The sequence below is a fragment of the Monomorium pharaonis genome, chromosome 11 (genome assembly GCF_013373865.1).
Source record: "Monomorium pharaonis isolate MP-MQ-018 chromosome 11, ASM1337386v2, whole genome shotgun sequence".
NCBI lineage: Eukaryota > Metazoa > Arthropoda > Insecta > Hymenoptera > Formicidae > Monomorium > Monomorium pharaonis.
Window position 1 is genome coordinate 13,489,113 of NC_050477.1, and position 14,539 is coordinate 13,503,651.

At 39.2% G+C, this 14,539-nt stretch overlaps 1 protein-coding gene and 1 long non-coding RNA gene across 3 annotated transcripts in view; one reads left to right on the top strand and one right to left on the bottom strand.

Moving 5' to 3' along the window:
* LOC105828424 overlaps positions 1-14,539 on the top strand; it is a 282,603-nt gene that overhangs the window by 234,717 nt on the left and 33,347 nt on the right. The gene's annotated exons all lie outside the window — the stretch shown is intronic.
* The window catches only part of LOC105835660 (discoidin domain-containing receptor 2), a 195,741-nt gene that overhangs the window by 80,855 nt on the left and 100,347 nt on the right, over positions 1-14,539 (bottom strand). Inside the window, exons 3-4 of the mRNA XM_036293746.1 lie at positions 8,100-8,345; positions 3,310-3,412 (exon numbers count right to left, since the gene is read on the bottom strand). Coding sequence (XP_036149639.1) covers positions 3,310-3,412; positions 8,100-8,280 — 284 coding nt within the window. The 5' untranslated portion in view covers positions 8,281-8,345. The remainder of the gene's footprint in view (positions 1-3,309; positions 3,413-8,099; positions 8,346-14,539) is intronic.

Consider the following 14,539-nt stretch of genomic DNA (forward strand, 5'->3'; position numbering starts at 1 on the left):
CGGGGATTGCCTTGTTGCAAATACCCTCTCTAATAAAATATACGATGCAATTTCGTTACGCCGAGAACCCGACTACGTGCACTTTGAAATGCAGTACTTTAACGCTACGCTGTATAACGCTGTATCATATTCTCGCGCGGAGTAGCGCACGACGGGGCAATATCTTATCGCGACTCCTTTGCCCCTCCGGGGGAAGCCCTGGCCCTCCTCCCATAATGGAAATCTATCTTTCATCTATAATTATAATCGCGCGTTAGCGCGATGCATTTTGCATTATCGCGGATCGCGGCGCGATAACACGTGTATCGCGATAAGCATCAATTACCAAAGTGCCACGGGCCTGAAGTTAGATTCAAGACTAGCTGCTCGTGAAACACACCGCAAGTGTCTTCGCTTCGAACATCCTTGCGCTTCGTGACATCGAAAAGATTTTATCGCGATGAGAGCTTCCAAAGTGATTACCTAACGAGAACCGGGAATCCTTCAATTATCGCAATTGAGTTACAGCTGATACGTTTGCCGCCCTCGCGATGTTAACACTCTAATTGTATTAGAATTTTTTCTCTGACAAACCATTTTAATAATGTCTCGTAATATATACATAAATTATTTAATGCAATATTAGAGATAAAAGAATGTAATAAAAATTGATATAGATGCAACTGCGAACATTTAAGGAAAAAGTTAAATAAAACCGATGATTATTTATCTATTTTATCTTCATTTAAAGGATATTTTAGTTGTATAGCTATGTTACTACAATATTTAACTGTAAACTATAATTTTAAATAAAAAACCAAGCTCTTGCCGATTGGAAGTTATCTGCCATAACGTGGGGCCAAATATATTCATGCCAAGTATATTCATAATTAAAATATTCGTAATTATTTACTTGTATTGGATAATATTTAACATTTGATATTTTTGTAATTAAAATTTCAATTTATGATAGTAATATATAATTTTCGTTAACAATTTTCGTGTGTCTATAATTTTCAAACATATAAATGTAAACGTTTGTAATTACCTCTCTGAAATCGTTGCAAAAATATGTGTAATTTAAACAGTATATGCGTTCTATGATTACATTACAATATAATGCGACGCTGAGTATCGGACTAGATGCAAGAAATGAGAGATTACGACTACTCTAATATACCACAATAGTATTGTTCGCGTTTACCGTGTGTTCGCAATTCCCTCATTCTCCCTTATATTTCAATAAATTCAATTATCAACAATGATATCATTTATATGTCATTTTCTTTGCGTTTATTGTATTTATTTATATAAAAATTAACGCTTTGTTGAATAATATGAAAGAAGTTATATAAGATGCATGATATAAAGAAGACGAGTTCATATAATTAAAAAAAAAAAGATATTTAGTAGCCATTGGAACGTGGTGGATAACATCGCACACAACATGGCGGACGAATCACGGCCCTGAAAAATTAACCGGTCCCGGGTGTCGTACCCCTTTTGCGAGTGGGAGCGGCGCCCTGCTCTAATACAGATTTATTGCCACCTAAGAGCCGGAGCCAGGCGTTCTAATACAGGTATTATGCTGACGCAGGCACGAGGAATTTACACGAAATTGGAGGTAATTTGTAGGGGTCGAGCGCAAACCCCTTCTACCCGACTGCCGTCGCCTTTCCCCCTTTCGGCCGCTTACCACCCTACCCCCGTGTGCTACACCCGTGCCGGACTTGCGGCTGTGTATCCCGAAACTCTCCGGTAACGACTTGCTCGAAGGACGTAACTCTCTCCGAGCGAGGGCTATCTACCTCGAAATATGTAGCCGCGTAGGCCGCTTTTTGATTTACGGAGTAGATCGTTAATTAAAACGTCACGTCTGATCGGTCGCGCGTACGGCGGTTTAATTAAAATTTTTTAATTGCCAAGCGTGGCCTACGATAGACACAATCTCACCGCAACGGTCTTCCAAAAAGTAGTCATGCTCACTTTTTTTTAAAAATCATCGACGTTGTTTTTGGTGGCACCCTAACAAGGGTATCGAAACACGAAACCGGTTATTATCGGAGATCGTGTTGTGGCTTTCGGTGGGCGCAAAGAGCCTACCGTAAATTGTCGCATATCGTTGACGAGATCGATCCGCTCGTCACACCACAGCCCGCTTCTGCAGTCTACGTGTTCTGGATAGAAAACTTGTTATTAATGATGGGAGTGCGAAGAGACTATATGCCCTAATCGCGGATGATAATCCTTCAATTTCATCGAAGCGATCGATCTTAGTTTTTTCTTGGCTTCGTTACTGATCACAGCTAGATTATTATTGATCAATTAGAATATTCATGACTATCCTATTAGTTTTACTTTACTTTACTTACTTTACTTTATTTTTCGCAAGATATGTACATAAAAATTTCGTAACAGTCGTAATCTTAACTAGTGATAAGTACGTAAACGCGACTAAAAGGTGGCCGTCGTGTGAGCGAGAGAGAAATAATGATTCTCATGAAATTAATTTGCCATTGCTACGCGAACGAATCTCAAAAAGTTTCCCTTCCTTTATATCCTTCCATCATCACCATTCGTTTTCTGATAACAAAGTTTTACAACCGTGCTTTTGAGGCCGCATGTTATTTAAAATTTTAATACACCTAAGGCGCGGAACGCAAACGCCGTACCAGCTAGTGATTTTAATCTCGTTGTTGTAATAAGAAATAAAGTGAACCATGTAGCAGGTTCGCTAATGCCACTGCGCGAGAGACATTCTTTCATGTCACGCGATTTACATTACGAGGTTAAAAGAATTTCGATAATACAGTGTGATGCGAATGGCAATTACCTAATTTAATTCTAACGTGAGACGCATGATATATACGTATGCATTATATTTTATCTTCAAATTTATTTTAGGTAAACTGTAATTTTTTAATTAATTAAAATATGTAAGAGAGAAAAATATTATTTTACTTTTTAATTATAGGTATAAATTTTCCCACATTTTTTAAACAGTCTCAAATGTACATTCCAGCTTGATGGAAATACATCTAGTCATTTTTAATAATAGTTGTAAACTGTTATGAAAAATATAAAAAGGCATGATAAAGTAAAATTATATGAAAAACAGGAAAATTAAAATTAAACTTTCAGTAATAGAATTTACAGTCGCGACATAAAATGAGGAATTTTCTGTCGAGAAAATATGATAACAAAATAATAGAAAACCGCTGTGAACAATAAATGGATTCGATAATTACAAAAGCCGTATATTCGTTTCCCTGAGATACCAAAATTGTCGACCCACTTGACGGGAGTTTCGTGATACGATTGTTCTCTTACCTGGCATGTTTCGGTCCGAGGCTGGGATCGTACATAGAACTCGCCGAGATGTCTTCATCGGGGATTTCTCCGCTCTCCATACCCAACGCTGTAGTGCATTGTCCTGGAAACAATTCACGATAGCATTGGACGAAATTCAATATCCATCTTCATTTCGTTAATGTCGTGCATTAAAATGAAAACTTTGAATGGACGACAGTGACATAATAATAGATTATTCCTGCGAGAGGATTCAGCTTTAGGAAATCGTATCGTCGAACAGTTAATTCCACATATTTGCAGTCAAAGATTCTCCATTTTATTCTGACGTGTCTAAGAATTTCGTTGTCGACAATCTCGTCTGCTGCTAACAGCACTATCGCGAAGATGTGCAAATTCTCCAACGAAATCCTTGGAAACGCCGGTCGCCACAAACATGCGACTTCGTATTCTGTTGGGTACACACGAGAAGCAATTTACAATCGTAGAACGCTCACGTCGTCTCCCTTTTCGCCTTCTTTTTTTCCGAGTTAGCAGTTATTTTCATAGTTACGAATAAAACGATATGTTAAAGTTATAATAATGTAATAACGTGAAGCAATGAGACGAGATTTGTAATTCTTGATATTGACTTAATATACATTTCGACGTTCAAAAAGAGAAAAAGTTAATAGTCTAAAAAAAAAAAAAAATAGGTCGATATATGTTCAAGTTAATGTCCATAATGACAAATCTTGGACAGCACTAATAGAATATTTATTAGTTAATATGACGTTAGCATTCGATCGTGATCTTCTCTTGCTATACTGTCACGACACGAATGTCGGTGAAAGCGCATAAAAATAAAGTATCACTCAAAACATCTTATTGACACGTTGATTCGATGTAGGCACGGAAACTCTTTTTACTCTAGCTTCGACATTCACGAATCGAAAAACGTCGAGGGAGACGAGATGTTCGTGTAAAATAATGCATAAACAACGCCGACCGTGTTTGGCAGCGCAGAACGGCAATGAAACGGCGTTTTCCGATAACTTTTTTCGCCGTTTTGTATATAAAATGTCTGCGCGACGTCACCGTCGAAAGATCGATAGCAGGAATATCAACTGGCAATGGCACCGCTGATTACAATGTCGGCGGACATGTACGTGGGACATGATAAATTTCCGAATCCGCGGGAGTCAGCTCGGCCAGTATATATGCACTTCGTCGCGCGTGCGACGTCTCTCGCTACGCTTAAACTACGGTGCTGCAGTTACGGTGGAAAGTTTCAAAACTGCAGAATGCAGCGGACGTGGGATTAGCCCGGCCTCCGGAGCTGCTACCGGCCCGGGGGCCGGCCATGGTCTCCATGAGCCGGCATTATGGCGAACAAAACTTCGTTTGTGTTTGTAACTGTCCCCTACGTTTCACCTACCGTCCATTATACCGGTGAAACCTGGTCCGGCGTGTATTGTGGTATAGCGCGACTAAAATCCGCGTTCGATACGTCCAAAGATGTCAAACGCGAGATTACTACGTTCCCCATTTATGAGCTCTCTGCGGTTACATCGTGACCGATGAATAAACCCGCATCCTCCTTACACGTATATACCGAAATTCACTTTTAATTAGATTGTCGGAAGATTTAGTACGGACAGATTAAAATTTATACGTGAGCGAGCGAAATCGATAAACTAAAAATTCTGCCCGTTTCTGATCTGGTAATCTGATACACATTCAGTCACGTAAATAGCAACTGAACAATTCAATATTTGTATTCAGTGTATCACGTAATGCTTACGAATACAAAAATATGCGAATATGTAAAAATGAATTCAATCACGACATTGTCAATCATCATGAACAAGGATAAATGCGAGAATCTGTTACGGTTATTATAAACATACAATAGAACGGCTGCTAGAGAGATTAAGATAAATATTACAAAACTATATTTCATAGATTGTATCAATTGTACACTCTGTTAAAGATACTTAATATGTTGCATAAAATGGTTGGCAATATAATTTATTTAACAAGATTCATTCAACAGTTCTTTCCACCGTGTTTGCTGTTTTATTTAAAAAATTACAAATAAAAGTTGTGACTTTTACAATGCGCTATCAGTCGGCTCCTTCGCATTTTTTTCATAATATAAAGTTTTCATAATGTTTTTCATAATATATGTGCTCTTTCTTTATTATCAAACATTTCCTTTATGTTGCCCTCTTTCACTCAATAATCATAAAAATTATTATACACTTAATGTTTAAAGTTAATATTGCAATATATATCAATCTGATTACTAATATTATTCATTCATCTGTGTCATTCAATATATATTCATTCATCTGTGTCTTTAATATTATGTATACTCAAATATAACATGTTTACTTTCCAAAAATAGTATTAATTAAAACATTAGAAATTCGACAAGTAATTATTTTAACAGATTTAAAAGTAAATTCGAGAAACTAACGTTGTATTTCGATTTGTGTACGTATATGTATGTGTAAACATTTTTATCTAATAAATGTTCTCCTCTCTCTATTTAGACTCTCTGTATTTAGTAGCTTCGAACCTATTTAGATCTAGAATTCGCTTTTATACCGCATCCGTTAATGCGACACAGTGCGACTGGGATAAACTGTGTTGCAATTATCGTGCCAACCTGAATTTAGCGGGTCACACCGCTAGGGGGAAGGATGCATCCGATGTTTCGCGTTCGAAAATTATCCAGCAAACGAAAAGCTCGTCGTGGTTAATCAACCGTTGCATTGTGCTTTTCCAATAAAACAGATATTCAATACGAAGAACGTAAAAATATCGATAGGTAAATAAAATGATAATTTTCATTTGCCGAAGAGTTCTGAGTAGAGTTAATGTTTCCCCGTCTGTTCACATAATAAGTGAAGTATTAACGGTAATTTGAAAAATGCAATATCTTTGTGATAGCTCGTATATTTTAACATTTGTGCGTTTGTGTACTTTATACGAGAGCGCATTGCGTATCGTATACATTGAATATCCAATGTGTACGACGATAACGGCTATGAACCCGAGCTTTAGTGTCATGTCCCAAAGCAATAAGTCAAGCTGACATATTGGGATATCCTAGACGCGGTGTGTTTTCACGCAGCATGCAGGATAATGAACGATTTCAATGATTCGTGACATGATTGACATTCCAACTCACCAAAAGCTCAAATGTATTCAATAAACGATAGCCAGTAATTAATAATTAATATTTATATAATGTTATTAATTATTCCATTTAAATATTAATTATTAATTAATATATGAAAATTAAATTAGTTAAAGAAATATATGATGCTGAATGGAAGACCTAAATCGACCTTTAAATAAATCTAATGATAATTCAATAAACAATTAATTTGTAATAATGTACATGAAAAAAATGTTTTAAAATTTTATATAGTTTATAACAACCTTTTCTCTGTACTTTTAGATTTACATCTTTAACTTGTTCTTATTTTTTTTCTAATGCATAAAACAAAAGAGGATTTACAAGTATCACGAGCAAATGTAAGCTAATGTATTCTCTCTGTTTTATAAATACTTCCATTTAACGCAGCGTCTTGCAAGCAAGTATTAATTTGCATAAAAATATAACGGATGAGCGGTAAACAACGAATCAGAAGCGCGACACGCCAGAACGAATCGGCACAATGAACGAGGCTTCTCGCTCGTCTGCATCTGAGCAGCTATTAGATAGTATTGTTAATTCATCGTGCGGCTGACATTTCATTTACGAGAGTACAATACGTTGGTGAGACCAGGTGTATATAGGGAGAGATGGTATTATTGCTTACGCGCTCCAGTGCCAAAGAAAAAAAAAAAAATTATTGCGCACGGCATCTTCAGTGCTTGTCATGCCTTTTTCATATGCGTAACAAAAGAAACCGGAATCTTGTCCACAAATTTCCGTATCAACATATTGTATTCTAAGTTTTTCTTATTTGGTAAAATTATAAAAGATAAGATTGATAATTGCATTCGCGATAACAATTATAATGTATATACAATAATCTATTATGTTATTTACACGTTTGTTCTAATACCGTCTCTATAAAACAATCGAGAAGGGAAAATGTTTTAATCGTAAGAAAAAATTTATATCAATAGTAAAATACATAATGCAATCACATAGTAAATATTAAATATCAAATCAAAGAGCAAAGTAAAATGAAAGAACGATAAGTAATTGAGTAATCTTCCGAGTAATTAAAACTGATATTGTCGTAATTAACTTAATAAGGCGGTAATTATTTTGTTACAGACTTTGATCTACTCAACATTTCGTCATACGATTTATTCCCTTCTTTGCACAATATTGTGCGTTTGTAACAAAACATAATTCTAATTAAAATAAAATTAACAAAATTATAAAATTATATTGTATATAACATTAAGAATCTTGTCGCTCTTTGAAATGGTTGCATTAAAGAAGGTTTTTAAACACCGTGAATTTGATCATTCTCGTCCTCTCTCTTTAGTTTTTCACGAATTGAGCGAAAAATTGTTTTCAAGGAATTATAGATATGTCACGCACATACTCATACTTGTTTCGAGGCTGTAAGCATTTTAGCTTTTTGAGAAACTTGCGGGCGGTTGTCTCTATGGGACGCCTCGTATAAGATTTTCAATCGCAACCTCCTGACTTCGCCCGACGACAGTGCGCTCTGGGACAATGGAGAAGATTGTAAAGAGAGTGACGGAAGTTGGAAGGGGTCAAAAGAGTGTCAGCACTTTTCGGAAGTCATAAAACTTGGCTGTGTGACGTGTACGGGAGTTCGGATTCGACTTACCTAGATCCGTGCAGCGACAACGCGGCAGGGACAATAGGACGAAGATGGCGATCAGAAGTCCTCGAAGTGGAGTTGGATCGGCGCTGGGACCAAGGACTGGCATGTTACTGGTGACCTGGGCCGTCGGCACGCCGATAACTTGCTCCTCCTCATCACTAACTATCCGCTGTCCTGACCACATCGGTCATCAAGCACGTTCCTGGCATCGTGATGGTCGCAAGGTGGTTACAGGCTCGTGTCGATGTTCTGAGCACAGAGTAATCCGTGTTAGTTGTCCGCAGACACCTCGGCAATGCCGTAGAATATGAATTGAGTCAATAATACAAGCGATGATATCTAAAGGCTTTGAAAAAACGTTAATGGCCATCACAAACGCGGCTTCCTCTACACACGTTTAATGTAATCGCAGCGTCCAATTGTCTCTCGTCTCGATTGATAAATTTATCTTATGGTTCGTTCAACTCCATGAAAATAGTGTCGGTCGCTATCGTGAAAGTGTATTGTAGCTAGGACGCTACAATGGAATTAACTGCCAAGGTAAATTTACCGGCACGAAATAAAAGAAAGTAACTTTTACCGTTAAAAGTGAGAAAGAATTTTTTCCTTTTTTGGGAACACTTTTCAATTTAATAATTAAACGCGTGCATTTTTCTAATTAAAAGGAAATTTAATTAAAATATATTTAACATATATGACATAAAAGAAGGCACATATTTTTCGAATGTCAAATTTGATTTAAATATCACGGAACAAAACGTTTTTAACTAATAAGTACAAAAAGGCAGTTTATATTCCTGTCAACAAATCCAAATCGTTTTTTTTTTTTCGATGTAAGCTGATTTGCCACTCTGGCACAATGTAGCGACCATATTTATGTAAATATCATCGCTGGAACTTTTGCATTTGTCGTGTAAAGCAGGACTCTTATCGTGCTGCTACGGGAGCGTAGACATTTGTTATCATTTTTGCAAATAGCGCTCTCCGTCCGCCCTCTCGTCCGTCTTCATTTTACGTCGCGCGCAATCTGCACGATAAGAGGTCTATTTTGCACGACAAATCGGCCCCCTAAATATTGCGCCCGTGAAATAAAATCGCTTGCAATCGTCCGACTGGCACTTAGTTAAAAAGCGACCGTTATAACCAAGATTAATCGCATCACCGTGCCGTGATATCAACGGCTAATCCGTGTCACCTCGTACACGGATTATGCACAGGCTATACCGGTCGTCAACGAATAGTGGAAACATTACTATGCCGTGGGCCATGAAATTTTAATTGCGCCGGTGCTATTAGTGAACGCGATCGTTTTCATGGAAGAGGTCGAGAGCATCTACAGTGCTGATGCCGCTGCTGCTGTTGCTGTTGCAATTGTATCGCGCTCATATATACCGCACTGGGATACGGTATAAGTACGCGTGTTCCATATGCTGCAATTGCAACTGTAACACCGCACGGATTTCGCGTCACGCCTCATGCATTATTCACACCTCGCCGGAGGTGAAATTATTTTTCCTCCCAGTTAGTATTATTAATTTTAGGCGTTAGTCCAATGTGAAACTCCAAACCGGGGGAATAACCAGCCCGGCGCCCGGTGCGTTTGAGTGCATTCACGCAGTTGCGTACGACGGAAACATTTCGCGTTTCTCGGCCGAGGCATCATCGTCATTCCCTCGAAATCACGCAATAGTGCTCGATTGTCAGAATTTCTCGGACATTCGCAAATTCGTAATTTGCATTTTAAGGATGTTTTGACTCTACAACGCCAGCTGAACGTTACCGAAACTTAATATCAATTTCATATATAAGAATCAAAAGTTATACATATAACATTTGCACCAATAGAAAAATTATATTGCATACTAGCTATGCCCTACCACGCGTTGCTGTGGCTCTCTATTCTTATGCTACGTTTTTTTCAAATTTTCTTTGCTTTCGTTGTTTAACTTTCAAGAGCCTTGCTTTACTGTTGCTCTTTTTATTTTATTTTTGAATAAGCATTTATCTATCTTTAATAAATCTAATGTTCACGTACTTCTAACTTTTTTTCTAAAAGATGCCATGGATTTAGAAATCCATTCAAAAGACTGTTTTAAATAATTTCCTTTTTTTCAATAAAATAAAAGCCATTTTTATTTTTCTTATTACCTTAATTTAAACACAATAGAAACGTTCTTCGCCTCTCCCGGTCTCTCTTCGCCTCTCCCGGTCTCTCTCCGTCTCTCCCCGTCTCTCTCGGTCTCTACCCGTCTCTCCCTATCTCTCCCTATCTCTCCCCGTCTCTCCTGGTCTCTCCCCGTCTCTCCTGGTCTCTCCCCGTCTCTCCCTGTCTCTCCCCGTTTCTCCCTATCTCTCCCGGTCTCTCTCCGTCTCTCCTGGTCTCTCCCCGTCTCTCTCCGTCACTCCCGGTCTCTCTCCGTCACTCCCGGTCTCTCCCCGTCTCTCCTGGTCTCTCCCCGTCTCTCCCTGTCTCTCCCCGTTTCTCCCTATCTCTCCCGGTCTCTCTCTGTCACTCCCGGTCTCTCCCCGTCTCTCCTAGTCTCTCTCCGTCTTTTCCCGTCTCTACTCGTCTCTCTCCGTCTCTCCCCATCACTCCCGGTCTCTTCCCGTCTCTCCCGGTCTCTCCCCGTTTCTCTCCGTCTCTCCCGGTCTCTCCCGGTCTCTTCCGGTCTCTCCCTATCTCTACCCGTCTCTCCCCGTCTCTCCCGGTCTCTCCCCGTCTCTCCCCGTCTCTCCCGGTCTCTTCCCGCCTCTCACGGTCTCTATCCGTCTCTCCCGGTCTCTTCCCGTCTCTCCCGGTCTCTTCCTGTCTCTCCCGGTCTCTCCCCGTCTCAATGTGTCAAGATTTCAATAATATTAATAAAAAACGTTTTCGAATGGAACATTGTGTCAAAATTTCAAAGCAATCGGTGAAAAACTTACGGAGATCTTAGGTGACGAACAAACATTTACATTTTTATTTATATAGATTTTTGTAATTTATTTTATATATTTCAATTATAGTTTATAAATTCCTACGTATTTTCTCATAAATTATATTCATGTTGAGTTGCATTTTAGACAACAAGTATTATAAATAACAGTAATATATATTACAGTTAAGAAACGGAATCTAAACAATTAAAATAAAAGCAAATTATGTAAGGAGGATTTTTAATATTTTGACAATTTAATAGATCAGAGTGCATCATTATACTGTTATTTATAAAGAATACAGTTTTTATGTCGTATATTATAATTTAATGTAATATTTTAAATATCTTACAATTATATAATTTTAAAATATTACTATGTTATTATAAAAAATTATATCATAGTCGTATTACATTGCGAATTTTTGTTTTGGAAAAGTATTTGTCATAAAATCGAATAGTAAGTAATATAGTGATATATTCCGACCATAAGGACTCGGTATGCTTTTCGTGCCATGTCTAAGATATAGGCGCGGAATACGAACGAGGCCCTAAAGCCGTCAGAAACAAGTGTTACGCTCGGTATTGAAGTTGTAAGATACGGCAATACGTATGCACCAAAACCTATAATGGAACTCCAGATAGGTTGCTTTGAATACTCGATGGAGCTCGAGAAAGCTATCGGGTATACGTTGTACCTTTCAGCAAAACCGGGCAAAACCCAACGAGTGCGCGTATTACGTGAAACGGGGTAAAGCACTGACTAAAGTTATATGAGTAAGCAAGATAATGGAAACGTGCTTCACCCCAGGGATGGCCCAATGTTGAAAAACGAGTAGCCTCTCGGCACATGGTGTCATTAATGCTTCTCGCGTACAATACTTTTTCCAAGATAAAGTACACATGCACGGTCATGTCGGGCCCGCTTGTCGAGCCCCTATTGCCGAAGAGGCACGCCTCGCTTCACTAATTATTTATAATTATCGATCGCTAACGAGCAGTGTCCAGGAGAGATCGCATTACGCTCGCCCCGAAGCCACGGTAATAACGTCTGCTCTGCTCTTTCGTTCAGCTGGTGCTATTATAGCACGGTTGCGTGATTTTATAAAATTCGTCTAAGGGGAGAAATAAAGAGAATTAGAAAGGTAGACGATCATGTACAGTGAATTTATGGCCAATCGCGCCTGTGTGCGACATGAGTAAGATGGAAAATTCTCGACTTATCACGTGAATGTTACGCGATGGAATTGAGATTCATTCACGGAAGAAAATTATATCCGGTACTAAAGTCTCGTCTCGGATTGTATCTGGTACTGTACACGACATAATAAAGCAATACCACGACAATAATTTACATTTCAAGTATCTTCTTAATATGCGGACTGAACTAGAGATAGAATGTGAGTACTTCTCTTGGGGGAAAAAAAGATACTTTTATTTCAAGTTTCAACTTCTTGAAATCAGTGCAAGAAATAAATCTATTTTATAAATTGTCATTAATAGTTTTCCGATTATTTACATTTACAAAATTTTACTATCAAATTACGCTACGATCAAGCGAAGCGTTAATGTGAATATTTTTTGCCGCATATTGGTTGGCGTAAGAAGGCCCGCGATCTGCTAAAAAGTGCGTGAAATCGACTGACGAATAAGTATCAAAGGTAGCTACTCGGTTGAAACAGTAGCCTGATTACTTGTTCCCACTACACGGGCGTGACAAACGTTTTACGCGCAGCAGTTAAAGCCCTAAAAATTCCTGCTTCATAGGTCACTACCTTGGTCCCTTTTCTTGTAACGGGCGAGCAGCCGCGGTGGCTGAAGGAAAGAACGAGCGAGAGATTGAGCGAGGGCTCGGATCTGCGAAGTGGAGGAGGGAGCTCCCGGTCTTTTGTGTGCATTCGATAGCCCGTGCAAAACAAACAAGCCTACGAGACACAAAACAGAATCCACGATGCAGAAGCGAGTCCCGCTTGTCCAATGGACGTTCCTCCTTTTCTTCACGGAATACCGAGCACCGTCATTACCCCGTATATATACGAATAGCTCTACGCTCCTCCTACGCTGAGTGAAAGAGGGAAGCGACGGTGGGGAAACACGGGAGTACCGGGGGAGGATGGGGTAAACGGTAGGATTTTGCGATGCAAATTTCATTCCGCTCTCTCCCCCCCCCCCTCCCCGGCTCCGCTCCTACCCGACCTTCCTAGTCAGCCCTTTCCACCTCTATCTCCGTTCTTTTATTTCCCCACTTCTAGTTTTCTTTATCTACGACCGCCTGTGTCCCTCTTTTTAAAATCATCTCGCGGGACTTCTCCCTCGTGTCGTCGAGCACCCTGACAAAATTATCGCGATCGCCTCGCTCGGGCGGACACGCTTTTTCGCGGTTCGTCGCGATTCTCACGAAGGGTAGAAGCTCGGTGAGCCAACGTCGGCGAGGATGGCCTAGAGGACTTGTCGCGGATGCGGCACGGTGGTTGGAACCGGGAAGCTGACGGCGCTGAAAGAAACGGAGGTGGAGAAGCGTCGGCGGAATTAATTAATTCTGACGGGCTGCTATCCACCCGTTCTTTTGAACGACAACGCGTCGTCACGTCCGTCTTCGTCGAGGAAAAATCTTTCCGTCTTCGAGACGGAGAAGAGTCACCCCGGTTCGACGCGTTGATTTCAACCGAACAATTGTCAATTCAATAAAAATAATTAAAAATGACGGCACAACGCTCTTTTAAAGCTGAAGCTGAAGCCTCGAGAGCAAACGCGTATGGAACAGTCCCGTCTGGAGATTGGAAATAAAGTTTCCAACTCTTCATTATTGTTATGAAGTAATTCATCGATCCCGCAATGTACGTTCCGTGAGAAGCATAGTTGAGCAAAGTATCGATATATTATATATATATACACATCTCGCAAGACAACAACATTCTCCTATGACTTTTGCTCGCGTAGTTGAAAACTAATTTGAAAGCGTCCAACTCGTAAATCCTTTTATTCACTTTTCATATCGATATTAACCGTTATTCTTGTCAATTTTTAAGTTTGCAAACTTTCATACGAACTGAGTGAGTTCGAGAGAATGAGAGAGTTAATTATTGCCTGTGAACTTTTAATAAATATAAAAACAGTTTAAGAAACAAATTTATTTTATTAATGTGGTGTGAGCAAACGTTCTTATATCACACTTAAAAGAAAGTAGCTTAAGATTTTTTTCCATAAACACCATGTTACTCATCTTCAGTTTATTTATCATGACAAGTAGCAACATGAATTAATGTAATCCTCGTTAACGACCGCAGAAACGACGCCAGACATTAAACTCATTGCTCTTAGGGGTCGCAGCTAATCCATACTGGATTAGCTGTGAGAGAAAAAGAGCGGATAAGGAACACCGGACGCGCACTTCTCAAGAGAAAAGAAAGCGTACGGAGACAAGAAAAAGTGTATGAAATTTAAAAGTCCACCGAGTCGCTCGTCGTTAAGCAAGGGTTTAGCGATTCTTCCGAGAGAATAAGAGGTATGTGTGTGTGTGTGTGTGTGTGT